This window comes from Schistocerca nitens, chromosome 1 (genome assembly GCF_023898315.1).
Source record: "Schistocerca nitens isolate TAMUIC-IGC-003100 chromosome 1, iqSchNite1.1, whole genome shotgun sequence".
Taxonomy (NCBI): domain Eukaryota; kingdom Metazoa; phylum Arthropoda; class Insecta; order Orthoptera; family Acrididae; genus Schistocerca; species Schistocerca nitens.
Window position 1 is genome coordinate 1,047,921,784 of NC_064614.1, and position 26,493 is coordinate 1,047,948,276.

Consider the following 26,493-nt stretch of genomic DNA (forward strand, 5'->3'; position numbering starts at 1 on the left):
AAAAGATAGAAAAGTGCAAAATTCACTACTATAACTCAAATGAGCGAGGCGAAAATAGGTTAACGCCCTTTGTCAGTAAACAACGCCACAGTAAAAACCTACTTCCCGAAAAACTTTGAACGTGACATGACGCTGATGATATGGGAGAGTGCCGCCCTTTGAAATGCACTGTGGAATATTTTGACATGACTTGGCGGCTAGGGTGAATTGGTCTTAACTGTTTTCTAGCAAATGCATGAAACTAATTGCATAGTCATATCTTCCATCGAGCCCTGATTTTACAATTTTTTTTTTCTTTTGGTACTAGTTTGTCATTACGCTGATCACTCAGGTCCAAATTTCGACCAACTTAAACGCAGAACTAGCGATTTTGAGTTTTCAGTCGCTGATATCGAATCAGCCCACGTCGAAAGATCGCTGAAATGATGCGTAGCTTTGTAAACATGTTTACTTCGCACTTTGCAGTGTTTATGCAATGTGATCTGTGTGCATGGAGACCGTAGGCAGTACAAGGGAGTGTGATACGATTTTACAGAAACATATCTTGATTTAATATGCAATATGGACATTAATAAGTGCAAACAACCATTTCTGCAGTAAAATGAGAGAGTACGTGAGGTATCAAGCTACTGCATCAAGGGATCCCATTTGGACGAGAGTATCAGACGACCCTCAACGCGAACAGTTGTCAGATGGTAACCGAAACCGCATGGTACGTGGTGACAGGGGAAGCTGAATTCCGTAAATGACACCCACTGAGTCCGATAACACTGTTTAATTGCGAACAGTAAGCTGTTAAGTTTTCCATGACTATGACCAGTTAGTGTCACAGAACCGCCGTACTTGACATATTGAGGGATATTATTCGAGTATGCCTCAAGAAAAGTGCGGCATGCGTAACAACAGAGGGCAGACGTTACCAGATAACCTTGGAAACTGGAGCGAGACCATCAGTAGATACGGCTGCATGACAGGTCAGGGTGCGGGCTAGAGTCGGAGAAGAGTACGAAAGGGAAGTTCAGTATATGCCATGAGTGTCTCGCGAGTGGACCACACGGATGAGGAAATAAACATTAATAATAAACTTGGTTTTGGGGTTAGTATTGCTTGCTAATTTTCATTTCGAAGCTATCGACAGCACACAGTGCTGCAGATATAAATTTTTGGCATTGTCATGGATCACATATCTCGGTCTTACAGTGTTCCGCGGTAATAACCCCAGTGGTGTGCCTGTATTATAATTATGTTACAGTGAATAACAAAATAATTTATCTCGTTACTGTGTGGTTTATGCATCGAATACCATCTACAAATTGAACAGTAAGATTATGTCATTTTATATTACACTGTAAAAGTTAAACTACTTCGTAGCAACAAACAGTATGAAGTTTTTAAGTAAACTTAAAAGGTACATTACCATGAGTTTGTCACTGAAATTTTTGACGATGAACTAACTTGGTATAAGGCAGTCCTTAAAAAACAAAAAGAAACAGTTTCCTTTGTAGTCACCAGTCATGTACATTTTTAATCTAATTGTGTAAAATATATAATGGCACTCGAAAAAAGAGATTGAAATAAATACTATGAAAAAACTTCAGCCAGCCATTTAGTGGGATAATGTATAATTCACTTATTAATACTAGTTAATATGAAATTTTCCATATGGGTATACAAAGAATTCTTCTAAATGAAGAAAATAGGTTTGCTGACATGAGGTTGTGCAGATTTTTTACAACCTGACTGGTGTAACCTGTGTTGGGTGTATTAAAAAAGTGTGTTTTACACTTTATTTCCTATAGAAACTTGGCTAATGCTAGTTTATGCTAATCAGTTGTGTGGTAATGCTTAGAGGTATGCAGTTTCTGGTATTTTACATGTCATTGATTTGCTACACTTACGCTACGTCATTCACTAGGCATGTAATAATAATAAGAAACATTTCGTAGAAAAATGACATTTTCACTGTGTATATTGTCAGTTGAGAGACTGAACTTGTGTGTCACTTTTCATTTTATAGTAAATTATTGTGTTAAACCAAGTAACTGCACTTTCTATCAAATTCATGTTTTTGAGACCCCCCAATACAAGATTTACAGGAAGGATGTTTCATCTGCATATATACATATATGTTTACATCAGTACTTTCTGATTGTCCCTAAGTCATTTATTTGTGCAAGGAATAGAATAGGTCCTAATTTTGATTCCATTCATAATCCGTTTCCACCTCAAGTGGGTTTTATAGCTGACCTCTCAAAATAACAACCTGTTTTATTTTAGATGTAATCTGACTAGTTTCAAACTGTCCCCGCATATTCCTCAGTGCTACTTTTTAAAGAACAAACCAGAATGGTACAGAGGGAAAGCCCTTGCTAAGATACCAAAAGGTGATCTTTGTGTGCTATTGGTTTTCACATGCTGATGAAAAGTCTCTCTAGATGATTTTTGTGGCAGATACAGTTGACCTTTCCTTCCTTCTAAACAAACAGTAGGGTGTGCATCCATAAAGAGTACTAAGTGATCAATGTGATCATCAGTTCATACTCCGATCATTTGGTCACCTTCAAATAAATTTCATACTTTTAAGTTGAGATACTTCTGTATCTCACAATCTCCATTGCAAGTAATATACTGTTGCCCCAACTACCTTCAGTTTGATTGTCTCATTGTATTTCTTTTGTTATTAATTTCTTCAGTTTTGTTCTTATCAAAATTTAAAATATTTGACTTGCCTTCTTATTATGTTCATTTGACAGGCCTACAACACACTGTTCTTGCTGCCATTGCGATCATTACTCTTCCATTAGGCCTATCTGACATATGCTCTGTCAACTACATATGGTATCATTTCTTTTCCTGCACAGTATCAACTTTTACATGAAGTTGTGTATTACTTTGCTGTAACCTAATTTACTGGTTGCTTTGTGATCTGTAGTGTTGTTCTTCCCAAACTGCCACCCTCTCCTCCACCCCTCCGTATATTAATGAATAATTTGATTGGTTTTCCTCTTTCACATAGTGTCCTGGAATCATGGTTTTCAAAGTAAATATTGCCTGCTAAAGATCCCATGTCATTTTCACTATTGACTTACCCTCCTTCCTGTTTTAGAAGTCTGATCTAGCCTTTCATTCAGCCTATGCATTTATATTTCTTATGGGAAACATTGAACCCACTATCTACTGTGACCCTTGGTACCATCAAAATGGTCTACATAAGCAACTCATTGAAACCCAGTAAGCCTTTGTGTAACATAGCCCCATAATAGAATCAGTTATTCTCATTACACTGAATTTGTTGGGTCTGACAACTCGGAACCAAACTTTGGCCTTTTGATGTAACCCAAGCCTCAGGCTGCAGATCGGTCAGGATTATAGAAGTGTCCGATTCTACCCATCTGCTTTGAAAACATGACATCGTCAGAACGAGATTTTCACTCTGCCAGAGTGTGCGCTAATATGAAACTTTCTGGCAGATTAAAACTGTGTGCCGGACCGAGAGTCGAACTCGGAACCTTTGCCTTTCGCGGGCAAGTGCTCTACCAACTGAGCTACCCAAGCACGACTCACGCCCCATCCTCACAGCTTTATTTCTGCCAGTACCTCGTCTCCTACCTTCCAAACTTTGCAGAAGCTCTCCTGCGAACCTTGCAGAACTAGCACTCCTGAAAGAAAGGATATTGCGGAGACATGGCTTAGCCACAGCTTTGGGGATGTTTCCAGAAAGAGATTTTCACTCTGCAGCGGAGTATGCGCTGATATGAAACTTCCTGACAGATTAAAACTGTGTGCCGGACTGAGGCTCGAGCTCGGGACCTTTGCCTTTTGCGGGCAAGTGCTCTTGGAAGGTAGGAGACGAGGTACTGGCAGAAGTAAAGCTGTGAGGACAGGGCGTGAGTCATGCTTGGGTAGCTCAGTTGGTAGAGCACTTGCCCGCGAAAGGCAAAGGGTCGAGTTCGAGTCTCGGTCCGGTACACAGTTTTAATCTGCCAGGAAGTTTCATGACATCATCAGTATGGCAGAAATGACTATTCTAAGTGTTTCCAATGTGGTGCCTGTTATGTCACTACATACACACGGCAACAAACACGAAAATACATACAAATAACACAGTAACATCTCCCTCCAAAAATACAGTCAAACTGACGGGAAAACCACGGGAAATTGGGGGTTTGAGGGTGGTGAAAACCCAAATACAACATTTTAAAGAAAAGAAAAACCGCAATCTCAAATCACACAAAATTACGAACAAAAAAAACTGGGTAATGCATAATTCCCAGCCTCGGGTCGACAGGTAGGGGGTCGCATGTGCCACCTGGTATAGGCCACGCCCAGGGAGGGGTGATTGCCTGAGCTGCTGCCTTCCCAAATTGCCAATTAGTCCCTCTGTCAGATGTTCAGGAGGTGTGACCTGAGGTGTGTACAATCACCTAAGGTAGGTGCGCCCCCTTATGAAGGGGACCTCCAGTTGGAAGGAGCATGCCATCAGAGCCACTGACAATCATGGGCAATTTTCTCGCTTTGAGCCAATAATCTTCACAATCAATGTCTATGAAATGTAAACAAATGAGGCTACTGATTCAAAGACCCTTCCAGCTGCACCACAGTTCCTCGTGGTTTCCTGTACTGAAGATGTTCAGTCCTTCGCAATGGTAAATCTGTTTATTATTCAGAAAGGTGTTGATGCAATTGCCAGCTCTTTGAAATCCTGCTCTTGGTTGTGGTATGGCACTTTTCTTTTGGAGACTACTTCTGATTCTCAAGCACAACTTCTGCTTGCCACTATGCTTCTCCACCGCTATCCAGTTCGTGTCGAGGCCCATATAAATCTGAATTCTTCCCAGGGTGTTATTTACACTCGGTTGCTCAACGGTCTGACTGAGGCCGAAATTCAATCATTTTTCTCTCATCTGGATGTCATTGCCATCCATCGGGTGATGAAAAAGGTAGATTCCTCCTTAGTGCCCACAGGCACTCTTTTTCTCACCTTTGATAGAGTGATGCCTCTGTCCAAGATGAAACCAGGCTATGAAATTATCACTGTCCGACCATACAGTCCGAACCCAATGCACTGCTACCAGTGTCTTTGTTTCAACCACACTAGACTATCTTGTCAACACCCAGTTAAATGTGTAACCTGTGGTCGGGATGTGCACAATGACAATTGTCCACCTCCTTCTCTCCTCTCAATCAACTGCTATGGAGGCCATGCCGTCTCACCTCGAGTTTGTCCCATGTATCTGGATGAGAGGGCTGGCTAGGAGATCCAGATAAAGGAAAAAGTGCCTTGCCCAGGTGTTCGCAAGTTATTGGCTAGTCACAACCCTGTATTCTACTGTCTGGCACTTAACAGTTCTGTTCTTGCTACATCTCGCTCCATGAAGGACATGGCCACGCACACATGCGAGCTCAAATTGAGCTCTGAGGTTGGGAAGTCCCCTAGTGTTAAGGTAGTATCGCCACCCCTCGTCCAGCTGTGCAACAAGGCATCAAAAACTCGTCTCAATGGGCAAAGCCATCAGCTACACAACTGGCAGGCTGGAAAGGACAGAAGGAGTACTCCTGTGAAGACTTCCTACATCCCTCCAGCCAACCAACACCTGAGTCTTACTCTGTTAACAAGAAAGGCTTGAAGATGTCAAACAAAGGCAAACGGTCTTCTCCTTCGTCGACTCGAAGATCCTCTTTGATGGTGTCACCATGTGATACCTTCGCCTGCCCAGCCTCTGTGTTGCCGGAGCACACCACCAACTGTTTTTCTATGTTGGACTCCACAGAGCAACAGCACAAGAAAGCCGATGCTTCTGTGGAGCTCGTGGAGCAGGATCTTCGTATCTCTATGCCCTGTAGCAGCGAGTCTTCGCAGGCTGGCACTTGGCAGCTGCTGAGGTGACAGCTCTTCATTTTTTCCTCATCATGACTCTCCTACAATGGACAGTTCGCGGCCTTCAGGAAGCAAAATTGCATCCTCAAGACTGCTTGGAACTTTTGCATTTCTTCCTGGTCCATTGTGACAGTCACCATGACGTCAGCATTCCATGTCATGGTGAAGTCATGATGCTCATACAGGATGACGTTCATAGTCAGCTCATCTCCCTGACTACCCACCTTCAAGCTGTTGCAGTTCGCCTTTTCCTCCCTCACCTGATTTCTACCCTTTGTACCATTTATTCCCTACGTCACTAGATGTCAGCAGGGCCGACTTCCTCCATCTTACTGGACAGATACCTCAACCATTTCTATTACTCTGTGACTTTAATGTACATCATCCCCTTTGGGATTCTCCCAGAACCTGTCAGAGAGGTGCCCTTTTGACTGACCTACTTAATCAACTTAACCTCTTCTGCCTTAACACAGGAGTACCCACATTACTTTTCGACTCCTCGCACACCTATTCCCTTTCGGATCTTTCCTTCTGCATTGCCCACCTTGCCCATCATCTCAAGTGACCATTTGCCATGTGGTGTCAGTTTGCTGACTCCTACCCCCACCTGCATGCTCACCCAAATGTCAGCTTACTAAGGCTAACTGGTGGCTTTGCTCCTCCCTGGTGACCTTTGAAGAACAAGATTTCCCCAGTTGTGATGACCAGGTGGAATATACTATAAATGTTATCCTTAACACATTCCTTGCACTTCCCTGTTACCATGCTGTGTTCCAGTCCCTTGGTAGACTGAGGCATACCGCGATGCAATACACGTGCTGAGACATGCTCTCTGCATTTTTCACCGTCATCCTACGATGGAAAACTGCATTCATTGTAAAACAGATGTGTGCACAGTGTTGTCACGTTCTTTGGGATAGTGAAAAAACCTAACTGGATTTCATTCAGTTCTTTTAACAGTTCCACCCCTTTGTCTGTCGTGTGGGCCAACCTCCGACTGCTCTCTGGGACCAATATCCATTCCCCAATTTCTGGTCTGACAGTAGCATACGATGTCATTGTGGACCCTACTGCTATCTCCAATACCTTGGACTGCCATTTTGCAGAAATTTTGAACTCTTCCCCCTATCATCCTGCCTTCCTCCAGTGGAAATGAGTGGAGGCAGCTCAGGCGATACCCATCTCTTCTCAAAATCATGAGTGCTACAATGCCACCTTTATTAAGAGGAAGCTAGGTCATGCTCTCAGTTCATCCTGATCCTCTGCCTAAGGGCCAGATGCTGTCCACACACAGATGTTGCAGCAGCTTTCTCTTGTGGGCAAGCTCTTTCTGCTTAATATGTACAACTGCATCTGGGCAGAGTGCGCGTTACCTGGACACTGGCGTGGAGCCCCTGTCGCCCCCATACATAAGCCCGGTAAGGACAGACACCATCCTTCTAGCTGCCAATCTCTCTCTCTCTCTCTCTCTCTCTCTCTCTCTCTCTCTCTCTCTCTCTCTCTCCAGCTGTGTTTGCAAGGTGTTGGAATGTATGACTCGTGCCCAGTTGGTGTGGCGGCACAAGTCTTCCAGTTTACTATCCACTGCACAGTGTGGACTTTGAGCATGCCATTCTGCAGTTTACCACCTCATCACCTTGCCCACCCATGTCATGAATGATTTTGGAAATCCCACTGTGGCTGTGATCTTTGATTTGGAGATGGTCTACGGCACCTGCTGGAGAACCAGTATCCTCCGTACTCTCTACACATGGGGCTTCCGTGGCCGCCTTCCCCATTTCCTTGAGGAATTTTTAAAAGACAGACTTCTCAAGATGCATGTGGGTTGTGCCCTGTCAGACACTTTTACCCAGGAAAACAGTGTGCCTCAGGGTTCTGTCCTGAGTGTTGTCTTCCACCTGGTGTCTTCGGCTCCCTTTTTGTTGACAATTTTGTCATGTATTGCTGTTCTCCATGGATCTGTCTTATTGAACGGCGTCTTCAATAATGTCTCGATCATCTTTACTCATGGAGCATCGACAGTTGCTTTAGCTTTTCCTCTGGAAAACCATTTGTATGAATTTCTGGTGGCGCAGTTGGTTTCTCCCACCATCTTTACATCTTGGGCATGTTGCTCTTCCGTTCGTTGAAACTATGAAATTCCTGGGGCTCATGCTTGATAGAAAATTCTCTTGGTCATCCCACATGTCTTACCTGGCCCCCCACTGTATGCGGTCTCTGTGTCCTACATGTCCTTGATGGTAGTTCCTGGGGTGCAGACAAAAGTATTCTCAAATAGAATAAGAAGATTTGGCCATTATTTATGTTCTTCATAAGTTTTGTGTTTTTCTTTATGGATCCAAATTTCATATTGTTACGGATCATAGACCACTTGTTTCCTTGTTTCATCCATCAACGTCACTTCCCGACAAGGCTGCACTCCGCCTCCAGCGTTGGGCTCTTTACTTGTCTCGTTTAAATTATGAGATTCATTTCCGTTTGACGGCTCAACATGCAAATGCTGATGCACTGTCTCGCCTTCCCATGGGGCCTGATCTGGCATTCGATAGGGACGAACTTTTGTGATACACCTGGATGTTGCCGAGTAGCGGGTTGTGGACAGGTTCCCCATCACCGGGGACCGGCTGGCGGCTGCTACGGGGTCTGATTCTACCCTCTCCCGGGTTTTAAGCTGTATTCAGAAGGGTTGGCCAGATCGTCCGTCCGCTAAGACTTCTGATCCGTTGCGGAACTACTACGCTTTGCGTTACCGCCTCACGGCTAGGGATGGTGTTATCCTCCTTTCCACCGAAAATGCTTCGCCATGTGTTGTGGTACCTGCGTCTTTGCGTGCTTCGGTCTTGCGCCTCCTTCACCAAAGGCACTGGGGTGTCTCTCGCACAAAATCTCTGGCGCGCTGTCATGTGTACTGGCCTAGCATCGACTCTGAAATCACACACATGGCCGCTGCTTGCGGCCCTTGTGCATCACAGGCCGCCACCCCGGAGTTATCTTTGTCACCGTGGCCTTCGCCTGAGAAGCCCTGGGAGCGTATTCATGCTGACTTTGCGGAACCTTTTTTAGGTACTTATTGGCTTCTCGTTATTGGCGCCTACTCTGACTTTCCTTTCATTGTCCGTTGCACGTCGCCTACCACTGCGGCAACCACCAATGCTCTAGCTCGCATTTTCTCTTTGGAAGGCCTTCCCTCTACTCTTGTTACTGATAATGGTCCGCAATTTGCCTCTTCCGATTTTGCGGATTTTTGTGCCCGTCACGGCGTCATGCATGTCACGGCCCCTCCGTTCCATCCACAGTCAAGTGGTGAGGCTGAACGACTGGTCCGCACATTTAATGCTCAGATGAGGAAACTCCTGACTTCTTTTGCTGCTAATGATGTGCTTCTCCAATTTCTGGCTTCTTAGCGTTTCACCCCCATGGGCGACCACAGCCCGGCTGAGCTCTTACATGGGTGACAGCCCCACATGCTACTTCATCTTCTGCGGCCTTCCACCTCACGGCCGCGAGTGCCTTCACTTGGCCGGTTCACCGCCGACGACCTTGTATGGGTACGGCGATATGGCAGGCAGCCAAAATGGAGTCATGGCCGCATCTTACGACACCGTGGCCGACGCCTGTATGAAATCCAGACGGACACAGGTGTTGCAGTGCATCATTCGGACCAGCTTTAGACTCGTGTGCTGGCAACGCCTTTTCTGGATGCCGCTACACCACCTTCAGCTCTACCTGACACTTGGGATACTGGAATCTCTCATTACTCGCAACGCAATCCTCTCACCATCATATCGGTGCCAGCACAAGAACTGACGTCACCAGGAGGTGTGCCCATGCAGGAACCAGATGACCATCATCTGTCGGAACAACTCTACTCGCCTCCTTCTCTGACACATCGCTCATGTCTCCTGTTATAACAACCGGACTTACCGCAATGGGCAGATTGGTTCACGGGGCCCCAGCAGATTTGACCCCCACGTCTCCTGTCATCTCAATCCGTTATCATTGGGGACACTTCCGTCCGTACGGGAAGCCTCCTCCTCGATACTTTACGGCCAGTCAAACAACACCTATGGACGTTAGCAATCTACAGGCCACCTCCATCAAGACCTGTGCAAGAAATTCAAAGGGGGGAAAAGTATTGTGACTCGCCAATCTTTCAAAGTGCTGCCGCGCAGTTACGCGTGTCCTCTACATGCGGCACTGTCTGCCAGCCATGCAGCAGCAGTGCCACCTAAACGGCCAGCCAGCCAGCGGCCGCTAGACTTGGACCCAGTTATGATTTGACTGTTAAAGTGTACACATGTCTTACTCTGTTTACTTGGTCTGTGACTTTCATGTATTGCATCTTCCTTGAAATAATTTTGTTCAACTTGAAGTTATAACAGTACCCTGGTCTAATGATGCCATAAAGTAGAGATACAATCATCATATAATGAGAAATCAAGCTGAAGTAGACCAACTAATCATCTTATATACCACCAACCATCTCTGTCCCATATTTAAGTTCTGTGTCAACACACACAGAATTAACAATGACTAACTGACAACCTCAGCTGCCGACAGGTGTTGTTGATATACCTCGATGTGGACAGCTGAAAATGTGTGCCCCGACCGGGACTCGAACCCGGGATCTCCTGCTTACATGGCAGACACTCTATCCATCTGAGCCACCGAGGACACAGACGAACAGCGCGACTGCAGGAACTTATCCCTTGCACGCCTCCCGTGAGAATCACATTCCCAACTGTCCACAATTCTACATATGTATTGTACCTTATAGACATTTGCCCTACCACTCATTACTCGCGAACGCTTTGGCGATTCCCGTAAGAGTTTGGGCAACCTGTGCGCATTCGCACAGACGAAGGTCAATGGCTGGGTAGCCTTTAACTATATATACGAATACAGTAACTTGTTCTCGAAAGAACAGTTACTGTTGATGACCGTGCAGCTTTTCCCTGGAATAAACGATGACTAACTGACAACCTCAGCTGCAGACAGGTGTTGTTGATATACCTCGATGTGGACAGCTGAAAATGTGTGCCCCGACCAGGACTCGAACTCGAACACACTTCTGTGATACATTGTGCAAGATAATGACATATTTCTTTAAACTTAAGTATTTTTGACTCATATTTTATGTCTTTAAATGGATAACTTACAAATATACATTGTATTAACTATGTTAAATAACATGTATCATGTCAGTGTGACATGTAAATGGTTTAAGAAAATGTAACTAATGCACTAAACACTACACTATATCTTTTTCTGCTTTGGTATTCACTGCAAGCAGCTGTGCTTCTAGGCCATTCTCAACTAGCAAAAATCATTTCTGCAGTCCTCTGAAATAGTTTCATTTTGATAATCATTTATTTTTTCCTTAGCATGTTCTTGTGTGTTCTGGGAGCTTGTTCTGTGAAGAATTCACCAGCTGTGGTATTCACGTGCAAGTAATTGTTATAACTGAAAATTTAATTAAAAAATTTCAAATTGTATGATTGAGTACAGGACAAACAATGAATTTCAGGAGGAGATGTGATAGTTTATTCAGCTTATCCCTACCTATTTTGCCTCTCAGTAGTCACATGAAATGGTGCTTTTACAAATGCAATCTGATACAGTCACATAATACTGTATATTTGGATCTACCCTAATGTAAATACTGCAGATTCAGAGTAGTTTTCAATTTTATACTTTCTCTTGCAGAATACACCCTCAGAGGATAGATATGGCTCAACAGGTGTATCAGATGGTGCAAAGAAAGGCCTTACGGTGCTTTCAACTGCGATTTTTATTGCTGGGGAAATGGCTGGCAGTGGAGTCTTAGCATTGCCAAGAGCTGTTGTGGATTCAGGTATGTTTTGATCCATGCATGTATCACAATAAACTTATTGCATTCTCAGCAATGCTGTGCGTAATGTGCATGAGGGTAGACTCACCAAATAGAAGCAGTGATTCTGTTTGATGAATCGTGATCCGTCCTGATATACCTACTACAAGGGTCAGTAAAATGAAAACGAGACAGATGGAAAAAAGTAAATAAACTGTTGATTATTTTGAAAGTACAGTAGAGCGTCGATTATCTGAAGTAATTGGGGGACATGGGTGTTCGGAAAACTGGTTTGTTCGGATAATCGAACTGTACATGCTTATTTGCTAAAAAGTAGTACTGTACAGTAAATATATTTGTAAAAACAGGCATCTCTTTTAGTATTGCAAAGTAACATACAAAGGCAACTTCAGTAGTAATATGTAGTATGTGGCACAGTTTATTAAACAAAAATATATACATATTACATACACATTTTGCATAAACAATAAACACAGTATACAAAATTAAAATTGTATAAAGTGGTTGCAGATTCACCTTCTTCTAACCTTTTAATAATCTCGTACTTGTCCCTCATAGAAAGGACAATATGTTTACGTTTAAGCATTTTGTATCGTGAAGTTCACTTCTTCACGCAGCAGCACACAAGTGATCGTAACAGAGAATAGAAGGTGACTGTTTGCACCGTGAGAAGCTCTTCTTGGGGGCGCACAATCCTTCAAGCTGTGTGTTGCGAGTGCCAAGCCAACAGAAGTGTGCTGATTGTTGAAACACAGCGACTGGCGGCTTGGCCGGTCAGCAGCGCCTTGTGAAGGCCCCATTAGAAGCAATGTTCCACCAGCGATGGCCCAGTGCGGTGACTACTGTGGGAAACTTGATTTGGGAGTGAGGGGGATGATGGACGGTAGGGTGGGAGAGTAACAGGTGCAAGCGAGTACACAGTTCGGTTAAGCGGTCGTTCGGTTGACCAACATTCGGATAATCGACGCTCTACTGTAATCACTATAACTGTTGATACATTTATCCCACTGTGAGACAAAATGGTCAATGCCTTCATCTAAAAACATGCAATTGACTATGGATCCATGATTATACTCAGGTGTGCACCTCTTTGGCTGAAGCAAATCAGTGGCCACAAATGTTTTTATTCAGACCTCTAAAAATATGTAAATCACCTGGGGAGATATTGGAGCTGTATGGGAGACCTGTAAGGGCATCCCATTCTAACTTCTGCAGCATAATCGAGACAACTGTGGCAACACGTGGGCCCACATTATGCTATAAAAAAAATTATGTGGTGTTAGGTTGATGGATGCATTAGTAGCACTGTTTGCATGACTCATGATGCAAGAAGCTACTGCCTGCATGTAATCTTAACCCTATGTCTGCTTGCTGCAGATATGCTTGATAAATATTGAGCTGAGTGCTGTGTCATTATTGCCAAATGTGTATACCTGTATTAAATAGCCTATATTTGGATTTTTACCTAGGTTGGGATTACTTGGGTGGCCTGCTTCATCCTGTGCTGAAAATTTCTGGAGTTCTTTATGCCTTATCCCCATCTGTAACTTTAAAATTTGTCATTGTTGAGATGAAAATTATTGCTTTTATTGAAAATAACATAAACATAAAAGTGCTGCATCTGCTGATGTAGACAGGTTAGGGCTGTTGCTTTCAGAATCTGTGGAGGAGCACTACCATTGACATCAAGTAATTGGTACTCAGTGTCAATCTTTGAGTATCTCTGCAATCTCTTCCTCAGTGCAGCCATGGCACCTTGTTGTTTTCTTCTTATGTTAGATGGTGAGAAAAATACTGTGAAGCCAATCTTGAGGACCAGTAAGATATAAAGCAAAATCAACTTCTAATCAACCTGTCCTCTCCTGGTTGTGAAAGTTTTACAATAAGAAAAAGTGTCAAGTTCAAATTCTTAAACACTTTTGTGTCAGAATAACCTGATATCGGAGGTGCTAGGCAAAATAGCTGAGAATTTCATTGTACCGGTCAAACCAGCAGCAGTACAACATTCTGCACTAGCTGCCTCGAGACACACTTCTTGCTACTGCAGCAGAAAGTTGTGTTATCTTCAGTGCATGCAGTTGTGAGTTGCATTGGTGTTTGTTTCAGGACGTGTTTCAGTGCTTCTGCAAATTGTAAATGGATAACATGAAGGAGGAACAGATTTGCGTTAGTTCTGTTTCAAATTGATGAAAGCTGCAGCTGAAACCCACCGCATGCTGAGAGAGGCATTTTTTGAGAATGAACTAAGTCAAACAACAACATTTGAGTGGTTTCGGTCCAGATGGTATACCAGTTAGGTTCCTCTCAGAGTATGCAGACACAATAGTGCCCTTCTTAGCCATCATATACAACCGCTCACTTGACGAAAGATCTGTTGCTAAAGACTGGAAAGTAACACAGGCCACACCAGTATTCAAGAAAGGAAATAGGAGTAACTCATTGAATTACAGACCCATATCACTGACCTCAATTTGCAGTAGGATTTTGGAGCATATACTGTACTCGAACATTATGAATCACCTTGAAGAAAATTACTTATTGATACATAACGAACACGGATTCAGAAAATATCGTTCTTGTGCAACAAAGCTAGCTCTTTATTCCCATGAAGTAGTGAGTGCTGTCGACAAAGGATCTCAGATCGATTCTATATTCCTAGATTTACAGAAGGCTTTTGATACCATTCCTCAAAAGCGACTATTAATTAAATTGAATATAATAGAGGGAAACATTCCACGCAGGAATGAATATATAGGGAAACATTCCACGTGGGAAAAATATATCTAAAAACAAAGATGATGTGACTTACCAAACGAAAGCGCTGGCACGTCGATAGACACACAAACATACACACAAAATTCAAGCTTTCGCAACAAACTGTTGCCTCATCAGGAAAGAGGGAAGGAGAGGGAAAGACGAAAGGATGTGGGTTTTAAGGGAGAGGGTAAGCAGTCATTCCAATCCCGGGAGCAGAAAGACTTACCTTAGGGGGAAAAAAGGATAGGTATACACTCGCACACACACACATATCCATCCACACATATACAGACACAAGCAGACTACCTTCTTCCTAAAATCCACAAACCCAATCATCCCGGCCGCCCCATTGTAGCTGGTTACCAAGCCCCCACAGAACGTATCTCTGCCTACGTAGATCAACACCTTCAACCCATTACATGCAGTCTCCCATCCTTCATCAAAGACACCAACCACTTTCTCGAACGCCTGGAATCCTTACCCAATCTGTTACCCCCGGAAACCATCCTTGTAACCATTGATGCCACTTCCTTATACACAAATATTCCGCACGTCCAGGGCCTCGCTGCGATGGAGCACTTCCTTTCACGCCGATCACCTGCCACCCAACCTAAAACCTCTTTCCTCATCACCTTAGCCAGCTTCATCTTGACCCACAACTTCTTCACTTTTGAAGGCCAGACATACCAACAATTAAAGGGAACAGCCATGGGTACCAGGATGGCCCCCTCGTACGCCAACCTATTCATGGGTCGCTTAGAGGAAGCCTTCTTGGTTACCCAGGCCTGCCAACCCAAAGTTTGGTACAGATTTATTGATGACATCTTCATGATCTGGACTCACAGTGAAGAAGAACTTCAGAATTTCCTCTCCAACCTCAATTCCTTTGGTTCCATCAGATTCACCTGGTCCTACTCCAAATCCCATGCCACTTTCCTTGACGTTGACATCCACCTGTCCAATGACCAGCTTCACACGTCCGTCCACATCAAACCAACCAACAAGCAACAGTACCTGCATTATGACAGCTGCCACCCATTCCACATCAAACGGTCCCTTCCCTACAGCCTAGGTCTTCGTGGCCAACGAATCTGCTCCAGTCCGGAATCCCTGAAGCATTACACCAACAACCTGACAACAGCTTTCGCATCTCGCAACTACCCTCCCGACCTGGTACAGAAGCAAATAACCAGAGCCACTTCCTCATCCCCCCGAACCCAGAATACCCCACAGAAGAACCACAAAAGTGCCCCACTTGTGACAGGATACTTTCTGGGACTGGATCAGACTCTGAATGTGGCTCTCCAGCAGGGATACGACTTCCTCAAATCCTGCCCTGAAATGAGATCCATCCTTCATGAAATCCTCCCCACTCCACCAAGAGTGTCTTTCCGCCGTCCACTTAACCTTCGTAACCTGTTAGTTCATCCCTATGAAATCCCCAAACCACCTTCCCTACCCTCTGGCTCCTATCCTTGTAACCGCCCCCGGTGTAAAACCTGTCCCATGCACCCTCCCACCACCACCTACTCCAGTCCTGTAATCTGGAAGGTGTACACGATCAAAGGCAGAGCCACATGTGAAAGCACCCACGTGATTTACCAACTGACCTGCCTACACTGTGATGCATTCTATGTGGGAATGACCAGCAACAAACTGTCCATTCGCATGAATGGACACAGGCAGACAGTGTTTGTTGGTAATGAGGATCACCCTGTGGCTAAACATGCCTTGGTGCACGGCCAGCACATCTTGGCACAGTGTTACACCGTCCGGGTTATCTGGATACTTCCCACCAACACCAACCTATCCGAACTCCGGAGATGGGAACTTGCTCTTCAATATATCCTCTCTTCCCGTTACCCACCAGGCCTCAATCTCCACTAATTTCAAGTTGCCGCCACTCATACCTCACCTGTCATTCAACATCATCTTTGCCTCTTCACTTCCGCCTCGACTGACATCTCTGCCCAAACCCTTTGTCTTTAAATATGTCTGCTTGTGTCTGTATATGTGTGGATGGATATGTGTGTGTGTGCGAGTGTATACCCGTCCTTTTTTCCCCCTAAGGTAAGTCTTTCCGCTCCCGGGATTGGAATGACTCCTTACCCTCTCCCTTAAAACCCAAATTCTTTCATCTTTCCCTCTCCTTCCCTCTTTCCTGACGAAGCAACCGTTGGTTGCGAAAGCTAGTATTTTGTGTGTTTGTTTGTGTGTCTATCGACGTGCCAGCACTTTCGTTTGGTAAGTCACATCATCTTTGTTTTTAGATATATTTTTCCCATGTGGAATCTTTCCCTCTCTCTCTCTCTCTCTCTCTCTCTATATATATATATATATATATATATATATATATATATATATATATATATATATATAATCAAATTGCGTGCATATGGAGTATTGTCTCAGTTGTGTGACTGTATTTGTGATTTCCTCTCAGAGAGGTCACAGTTCGTAGTGATAGACGGTAAATCTTCGTGTAGAACAGAAGTGATATCTGGCATTCCGCAAGGTAGTGTCATAGGCCCTCTGCTGTTCCTGATTTACGTAAATGATCTAGGTGATAATCTGAGCAGCCCTCTTAGATTGTTTGCAGATGACGCTGTAATTTGCCATCTAGTAAAATCATCAGACGATCAATTCCAATTACAAAATGATCTAAAGAGAATTTCTGTATGGTGTGAATGGTGTGAAAAGTGGCAACTGGCACCAAATAAAGAAAAGTACGGGGTCATCCACATGGGCACTAAAAGAAATCTCATAAATTTTGGGTATATGATAAATCCCACAAATCTAAGGGCTGTCAATTCGACTAAATACCTAGGAATTACAGTAACAAGCAACTTAAATTGGAAAGACCACATAGATAATATTGTGGGGAAGGTGAAACAAAGACTGCGCTTTGTTGGCAGAACACTTAGAAGATGCGACAAACCCACTAAAGAGACAGCATACATTACACTTGTCTGTCCTCTGCTGGAATATTGCTGCATGGTATGGGATCCTTACCAGGTAGGATTTACGGAGGACATCTAAAAAATGCAAAGAAGGGCAGCTCGTTACGTGTTATTGCGCAATAGGGGTGAGAGTGTCACTGGTATGATAAGCGAGTTGGGGTGGCAGTCACTGAAACGAAGGCAGTTTTCTTTGCGGCGAGATCTATTTATGAAATTTCAATCACCAACTTTCTCTTCCTAATGTGTAAATATTTTGTTGACACCCTCTTACGTAGGGAGAAATGATTATCATAATAAAATAAGAGAAATCAGAGCTCGAACAGAAAGATTTAGGTGTTCCTTTTTTCCACATACCATTTTAGAGTGAAATGGTAGAGAAGTAGTATGAAAATGGTTCGATGAACCCTTTGCCAGGCACTTAAGTGTGAATTGCAGAGTAACCATATAGATGTAGATGTTAAAGTGCGTCGAAGAAGACCGAGAATCTGTGGAAGATGACAGACATTCTGGTCAACTGTCATGCACAGAACCAGAAAGGTTCATGAAAGTATGTGACATGGTTCCCAAAGACCATAGGCAGATAATTCATGATGTTTGAAACAGACTTGGGTTGTAGAACCATCTGTGTCAACAAATTCTAGCCGATGCACTGAACATGAGATGAATTGCAGTAAAGTTTGTCTCTTTCTTCCTTACCATCAGTCGATGAAACTTCAGGGTTCAGACTTGCACTGTTCTGCAAGAAACAGTTCGAAGGTGCCCACAATTCTTATCCAGAGTAATAACCAGTGATGAATCTTTGGTTTACGGTTAGGACCCAGAAACAAAGCAGCAATAATCACATTGGAAAACACCATCTTTTCCAAGGCCAGAAAAAGTTCATCAAGTTTGCAGCCACATGAATTCAGTGATCATCATTTTTTTCTGCGTTCAGATAATAGTACATAAGGAGTTTGTTCCAACTGGTCAGACTGCCAACAGGCAATTTTACTGCAAGGTTTTGAGGTGACTGAGGGAAAATGTTTGATGCAAACGGCCAGAGTTGAGGGAAAAGAAAGACTGGTTGCTGCACCATGCCAACACATCTGTGCACACCTCACTCATTGTGAAAGAATTCCTGGCCAAAAGCGACGTGGTAACGGTCTTTCATCATTCCTACTTGCCAGACCTAGCCCGTTGTGACTTACACCTGTTCCTGGAGATGAAAATCACATTGATAGGGTGATGTTTTGATTCTATTGAAGACATCCAAGTGGAATCGCAATGGGTCCTGAACACCATTCAGTCTGCGGACTTCCGGGAGTGCTTTCAAAAACGGAAACAAAGCTGGGATCATTGCATATGTGCCCAAGGTGACTACTTTGAAGATAATGGAGGACATTAGGAAGTAACTATAGTTTTCTGATTTTTTCAATGAAATTTTTGGATATTTTTGATGAGCACATCATGTAAAAATGTGCCTAATGATATTTAGTAGGGAATGAAGTTGTAGATTTTCTGTAAACTGGTTGTTATGTGATGGGGCAAAAATGTGTATACACATCTTAATTTCATGTTGAAACAATGGTTCAGCTCTTCGTCCAGTTTTTCTGTGGGGGGTGGGGGGAGAGGGGTGCGAGGGGGTGTATGCAGAGAGGCCCAGATTTTTTATCACATTTCTATGAAGACACTTAGTTATAGAAAATAATCATTATCAGTGTAAGTGCCATTATTGGTAATGTACAGTCAGGATGAAAATGATGATGACCCAAAATTAAGCTCTTGCTTTCCATCTCATATCAAGTATTCTTTCCAAAATTGATGGGGAACATGCGTACAATACAAACTTCCTTTCACAAGATAAAGTTCCACTTTTACATTAATGGATGCCATTGTTAGCCATTCCAAATCACATCAGACTTCCCCCAGTACCAAACACAGACGTATTGACTTCCTTAGACTACTTAACAACTTCACTGGTTGTCAAAACAAAGACGATACATTACTAGCTACAAAGAAATTAATACTTGTTGGAAATATTTATCTGTGATAGCATTTATGTAAATGACAGTATTTGAGCTGTAAAGATATTTTGTAAAATACAAAAGATTAGGTAAAATTTTTTATTACTTCCATGTAGCCAAAATTTTAAACTTTCTGTCAAAGCATGTGACTGCAGTAACAAGCTTAGAGTTCAAGTACAGAAAATATAGACAAACATGGATATTTAAACAGAGGTAATGAAAGTCATGGAATAGTGATATGCACATTTGAAGACAGTATCACACACACAAGGTATAAAAGGACTGTGCATTAACTGAGCAATCATTTGCACGCACATGATTCATGTGAAAAGATTTGCTATGTAATTATGGTGGCACAATGAGAATTAACTGACTTAGACTGCGGAATGGTAGTTGGAGCTAGACAAAGGGGCATTCCATTTTGTTAGGGAAAACACAGTGGCCAATAGAGCAGCAGCACTTGTATATAGTTGTCAATGCTAACATTCAAGCAACACTGCATGAAATTACCATAGAAATAAATGTAGGACATAAAATGTACATATCTGTTAGGACAGTATGGCAAAATTTGGCATTAATGGGCTTCGATAGCAGACGACCAATGCGAGTGCCTTTGCTAGCAGCACGGCATCGCCTGCCGTGCCTCTACTGGGCTCATGACCATATCGGTTGGATTCTAGATGACTGGAAAACCATGGCCTGGTCAGATGAGTTCTGACTTCAGTTGGTAAGAGCTGATGGTAGGATTCGAGAGTGGTGCAGACCCCAAGAAACCATGGACCCAAGTTGTCAACAACACACTGTGCAAGCCGGTGGTGGCTCCATAATAGTGTGATCTGTGTTTGCTTGGAATGGACTTGCCTCTCTGGTCCAACTGAGCCAATCATTGACTGGAAATGGTGGTGTTTGGCTACTTGGAGACCATTTACAGCCATTCATGGACTTCATTTTCCCAAACGACGACTGAATTTTTATGGGTGCTATGCCACCAGGTCACTGTTGTTCACAATCATTTGAAGAACATTAAGGACAATTTGTACGAATGATTTGACCACCTAGATTGCCCTTCATGAATTCCATTGAACATTTATGGAACATAACTGAGAGGTCAGTACATACACAACATCCTGCAACGGCAACACATTTGCAATTATGGACAGCTTCAGAAACAGCATGGCTCAATATTTCAGCAGGGAACTTGCAAGAACTTGTTGTTGACTCTATGCCACATCAAGGTGCAGGGTCAAAGGAAGTCCGACATTATGTTAGGACATATCACATGACTTTTGTCACTCCAGTGTAATTCATAAAATGATAACAAACAATGGAAAATCCAGAATGTAACAATATTATGAGAAGGAAAGTTGTTACCATACAGCACAGATGTTGCGTCACAGATAGGCACAACAAAAAGACTCTCACAATTAAAGCTTTCGGCCATTTAGGCCTTTGTCAACAAAACACACACACACACACACACACAGCTCACACACACGACTGGAGCCTTGGACAACTGAAACCCCTGAAACCACACCAGTGTGTTGTCTCTGTTGCCTGAGACTGCAGTTGTATGTGTGAGTTGCATTTGCGTGCAACTTCCCTTCTCATAATATTGTTGCATAAAATTATAATACAGATAGAATTTCAATTGATTGTTGTGAAGCATCATAATATACATGAAAACTTCCTTCCTGAACATAAGTCATGCAGATATCGAAGACACAGTAACAAAACAGAGATGGTACCAAGAGACTATAAACACACATCTGCATCATCATCCAACACTGAACAGAAGTCACAAATGTAAAGCAGCATGTCAGACTGCAGCAAAATGAGATGACAACAAAGGATACACATAGTGGCAAGAATTGTGAAAAGCTACTGAAATACCACTGTACACTAAACACATCCCTAACGCTCATGTATGTGAGTAGTGGTGCATATATACTTATCATTGGCAATCAGGGTTGCCAAGAAATCTTGAGTTAACTCATCAATAGTGCTCAGGGGAAGCCCAAATCAGTTGCTTAAACTTTTCAACATCACCTAGGGACTGGAAGAGTGTGATGAGTTAGCTCATCAACAGCAGTCAAAAAGGTTAATGTCGTTAGTTCTGAAACTAAATCTTCAGAATCTACTATCAAAAAGGGATGAACTGACATATTATAGGAAGGTAGTAAAGTGAGATGAAATGGCTTACAGCCACAGTCAGTTGTATTTAGAGCTAGTATGTGGATCAGTTGAACGACAAGTATGTGGGAGTTCCTGAGTACTATGCGACCTTTGGTTATCTCCAGTATTATCATGGGAGGTGACAAGCAAGTCCGATGCCAGTTCATGTAAATGGAGAAGGCATTCTTTTGACCAGAACAAACGCTGCAATCAGATTGGGGGCTAACAACTAGTGCATTCCCAAACAGTATTTTTAAATAAAAGTAAAAATGATCACACTCATTCGAGAAAAATGAACAAATTACCTTCCTCATTGAGTGTTGTACTGCTCCACATAGAGCAGGATTTTGTGTGAGAATACTTCTGCATGTGAAGGCACTGGTGCAACAGCCAGATACGTCCACTTTTGGCCAAAAATGAGATTTTACTATCATTATGTAGTTTGAAAATTGCTCTGTCATGTGGCACAAGAATGAAACTGCCCATAGGATCAATTTAGAATAAAATAGGGAATGGACTTGTTAACATCAGCTGTTTGGAGCATGAACTGGACATTTTCAGAGCTTGCTCTGTCATTGTGCCAAACACTAGTCAAATTCTGACATCTGAAATACATCCAAGTAGTTCACTGTGGCTGATGTTACACAGGATTTATTTTTAGATTTCTTGTTCCACCTAAGAAAGCTACTGCAGCCTAACATTAAGAGTGCAGATAGTAAAAAGTTTACTGTTTCAAAGTGCAGGTTCTTTGAGTACTCCATTGCACACAAGCATGTAGTTTGCTGCAGTACACTATTATCACAACTTATCTAATATGATTTGATCATTCAGAAAGCCTCAACTACAATGACTTTTCCTGAGCTTGCCTAGAAGTATTTGTCAGCATCAGACATGGAATTTTATAATAAGATGGCCTGTGACAGGATTGTTACGGATGGTATATACAATTCATCAGAAGGAGAAGCACAGGGAACTTCTTATTTACCCTCCTCACCTACAACTTTTAATAGGGCATCCATTTTTAAAAATAATTGTCAGGCTCATCATATTCAGTAACCTGTAAATTGCTAGTACTTGTTGTTTTTCTTTTAGTTACTTGTTTATTTTTGGACACCATAATCATAAAGGAAAGTTGCTTGTTGCAAGAGCAAGAAAAGCCCATTTTTAAAAAAGAAATCAATAAATGCCATAGTAAATCTTCATTTGTGTATATAATAAGTTATTAGGGTGTGTTGGTGGCTTAATTAAACGCTGGGAAAAGTCAAGACTCATTAATAAAGTTTTCCAATTTCTTGACAGTTTTTTGGGTTTACTAAAAAATATGTAAATATGATTTATGTGGTTATTGTACTAATGCCTTCATTTGTAATTGTGCAGTATGAGTGCTTAGAGGTAGTGCTGTAAAATTCCCAGGAATTTAAAATTGAAGAAATATTCCCAGAGAATATTGCCAGCAATATTCCCAAAATTCATTAATTCCTAGTAATTTATGATTAAGTAGCAACATAGCTCAAAAAACTGTTAATTAATAGTTAAAAGCAGTAATCGTATGGTTAAATCAAACACAGAAACTGAAATATATTTTAAGATAAAATTATAATTGACTAAAATTCCTGGGAATTTATAATTTTAAAAATGAAATCGCTTAAATTAAGAGGTCAATGTGGTAATAGTGTGATTTAAAAAAAAAACCACGAACGCTCTTATATGTTCAAAATATATTATAATTGAATAAAAATATCAGAAAAATAACCAGAATGTAAAACATTATGCTTGTTGTTAGAAATAAACTCATTTTTTTTTGTTTTCATTGTTTTTAATATCAAAGAATTAGCCCTAGAACTGCCAAGTGTCGACATTTGCGACTCTTGAGTTTTCCTAGAACTGCCAATGTCAAAGTAATCAACCTTTAGAAAAACTGAGTTTATAATATTGATATGCCATCTAGTGAGTAACTAAAGTTACTAAAATACACAGAGAAGTTTGTTTATCTAATTTGTTAAGTTTTCTGTCAGTGTTAGAGATATTTTAGGCCATGAAGTTTATTTTAAACTCGTGTGAATTTTGTAAACATTAGTCATTGAAAATGACATTTTGGGGAAAAATTATGCGAATAAACCAGCCAATATTTGTGATTTACTTGAAAATACAAGTGATTTTATCAAAAGAGTACATGGTAAAATATTAATTAGTGATTCTAAAAGTGAAAGTGATAGTGATATTTCAGAAAATAAATTTATGAATCATAATTCATTGCAGGAAATGAGGAGTCTTTGAGTTCTAAAGTGAAACACCTCTAATAATTTGTTTGGAAAAATTAAAAAATACTACAGATGACAGCCGGTTGAGAATAAGCCTCCAGAGAAATATTTTGTAAGTTTAGGTTTCATTCAGAGAAATGAGGGGTTTCAACTTGCCTAAAAATAGGAGGCCTAGTGAATATTTTAAATTATTTTTCCCGTCAGAGTTATAATAAATGATGTTTTGCATGGAATTTGCAAGGAAATTAATGCAAGGAATGCTAAATCTTGGATTAAAATGTATGAATTTACTTAGTTAACCTAGTTTTAAGGTTCTTTAACTGTTAATAAGTGTCGAAACATTCAAAATCTAATAATTTTCATAAATTCCCAATTTTTGGGAATCTTCCCCGGCCAAAAAAATATTCCCGACAATTTTCCATTTTATAAGTTCCCTCTGACAGGGAATGTACCCAGCCCACACCACTAGTTAGAGGTAAGTGGTTGGAATCAATGGGCAAGTGCTAGACTTCAATTGAAAGGTCAGAGGTAAGGTTCCCAGTCACTCCTGGAATTTATTTTTTCATCAGTTACCACTTCATTTACCTCTGGCAGTAATTTGTTAATGTGAAAAATGCTAATTTGCACTGTGTAACTGGATAACCCAGTTCTAAGATGGCAAAGACATACCAGATGCAATGGGACCATTCCTAGTAAAGCAGTGCAGTGCTCAGACCATCAGGATGAGGACAGCTTTACTTTATTACACTGCCTGACGAAAAACATGAAAGTCCCCAGTAAAAGAGGAGAAACTTTATTTAACAAAATCGCATCCGAATAGCCATATACAGTTACTTTGCTTAACATTTTACATTTTTGCATGTTAATTTATAAATTTCACTCTTTTACTACACAGTACACACACACATGTGGTTGAGTCATGATAATTTTTGTTTTTGCAAATTAGATGATGAAAGCCGTGAACAGATAATCTAGTTACGACATGTCGCATTTCGAGGTTTGGAGCTGTCCATGAGCGGTTCGTCATTGCTTTGGTGCCATAGAACACAGGCCATACTTTTTCTCGTTTATCCTCGATGACTTTCAGATGATTTCTGGAAGCCCTGGTGTGTGGCATCATATATCAAAGTTTGATATCTTTGATTAGAAATAACTCTCGCTAGCAGGTACACTAGTCTAGATCTTGTTTTATTTGAGAGGCCTAGTGCTCTTTTTAGATAAGTCGATTTTACCTTTTATAGTGTTTCTAGATTTTTTTCTGCCAGGTAGTCCCATATAACCTCCATCCCGTAGGCCAGGATTGGCAATATTTTTGCGCATTGAATAATTTCATGGCCGTTTTTAGACTGAGTAGGCTGATGTTTTTTATGTCCTGTATTGCTATTATTGCTTGGGCTGCACGTTCTGTTGTATGTTTTGTGAAGCATTTGGCTGTTGGTTGCAACGTCAACCCTAGGTATTTAAAGTCTGATGAGATTTTTATTTTTTGCACTCTGATGTTGATTTCCGCATTCTTGGTTGTTTTGCCTCCCTTTCTGAAAAAAATTCGGTCTTTGAAATGAAGCATAATGGCTTGGGAAGGTTTGTGAAGTTATTCCAGTGATCACAAAACTGATTCAAATTTACAAAGAACTTGGCAGTATGATTTCATTTATCAGTATGAAGTTGCACCTCCTCTGGCCTGGATGCATGTCACTGATTTGGCTGGCAGCTACATTGTATCCTTCCCTAAGGAAGCTGCCGCACAACGGTTGTAATTGATCCTTGATACCACGTATACTGACACCAGGACAGAGTTGACGCCCATGCTGATCCCAAACGTTCTGTCGAGGACAGATCTGGGGATCTTGGTAGTCACAGGAGTACATAAACATCATGAATGAAGTTCACAGAGCCATGGGATGTGTGCCAACTAGCATTATCTTGTTGAAAAATGACATCACAACATTTTCGCATGAGATTGTTATTCCCAAGTCCAGCTGCTGCTAATCCCAGTCCAATGGTGTGGGATGCCACAGAATATCACAGAAGGTCCATTACTTGTAATGGAATGGCAGGTGCTACTGTGAAGGGGTTACAATGTGCTTGGTGCACAATATGGCCATCCTCCATTGTGCTGGTCAGAAGTGGTCAGCAGGAACCCTGATTACAAGTAATCCACATGTTTGCATGTACTGGACCACTCTCTCATCCAAATGCCCACAAATCTGTATATTGCAAGGTTCAACCAGGTGGCCAAATGGAGGCCCACAACAAGACTCCTCTCAAACTCTGTCAGGTGCTGATAATGCTGTATCACACATGTTCACCAATTCCTCATGATCTTCACAATGATCACTCGACATCTGGTACTGTTCGTGACCCTTATATACCCTACCAGGAACACTAATCATGAAAAACACTAATGCACTCTGGTGGTCATATTACTTGTCAAGGTATTGCAACTGTATTCATTTATACACCCACCAATGTGTGTATGTGTATAATGTCTTCTGTTTGCTTGACTTGTTTTGTCAGGCATTGTACATCAAAGTAAAGATCAGATGTATAGCACTTGTTTCAAAAAGTCTAATTTTTTAATGATCTTTTTTTATTTGTGGAAATGTAGTTT

At 41.8% G+C, this 26,493-nt stretch overlaps 1 protein-coding gene across 2 annotated transcripts in view; it reads left to right on the forward strand.

Moving 5' to 3' along the window:
* Positions 1 to 439: 439 nt before the first annotated feature.
* LOC126197187 (uncharacterized) overlaps positions 440 to 26,493 on the forward strand; it is a 68,212-nt gene continuing 42,158 nt past the window's right edge. The window contains exons 1-2 of one of the 2 annotated variants that reach the window (XM_049934621.1): positions 440 to 712; positions 11,585 to 11,732. In XM_049934621.1, coding sequence (XP_049790578.1) covers positions 602 to 712; positions 11,585 to 11,732 — 259 coding nt within the window. In that variant the 5' untranslated portion in view covers positions 440 to 601. Of the gene's footprint in view, positions 713 to 791; positions 1,097 to 11,584; positions 11,733 to 26,493 lie in introns of those variants that run through there. The other variant, XM_049934622.1, reaches the window with a different exon arrangement.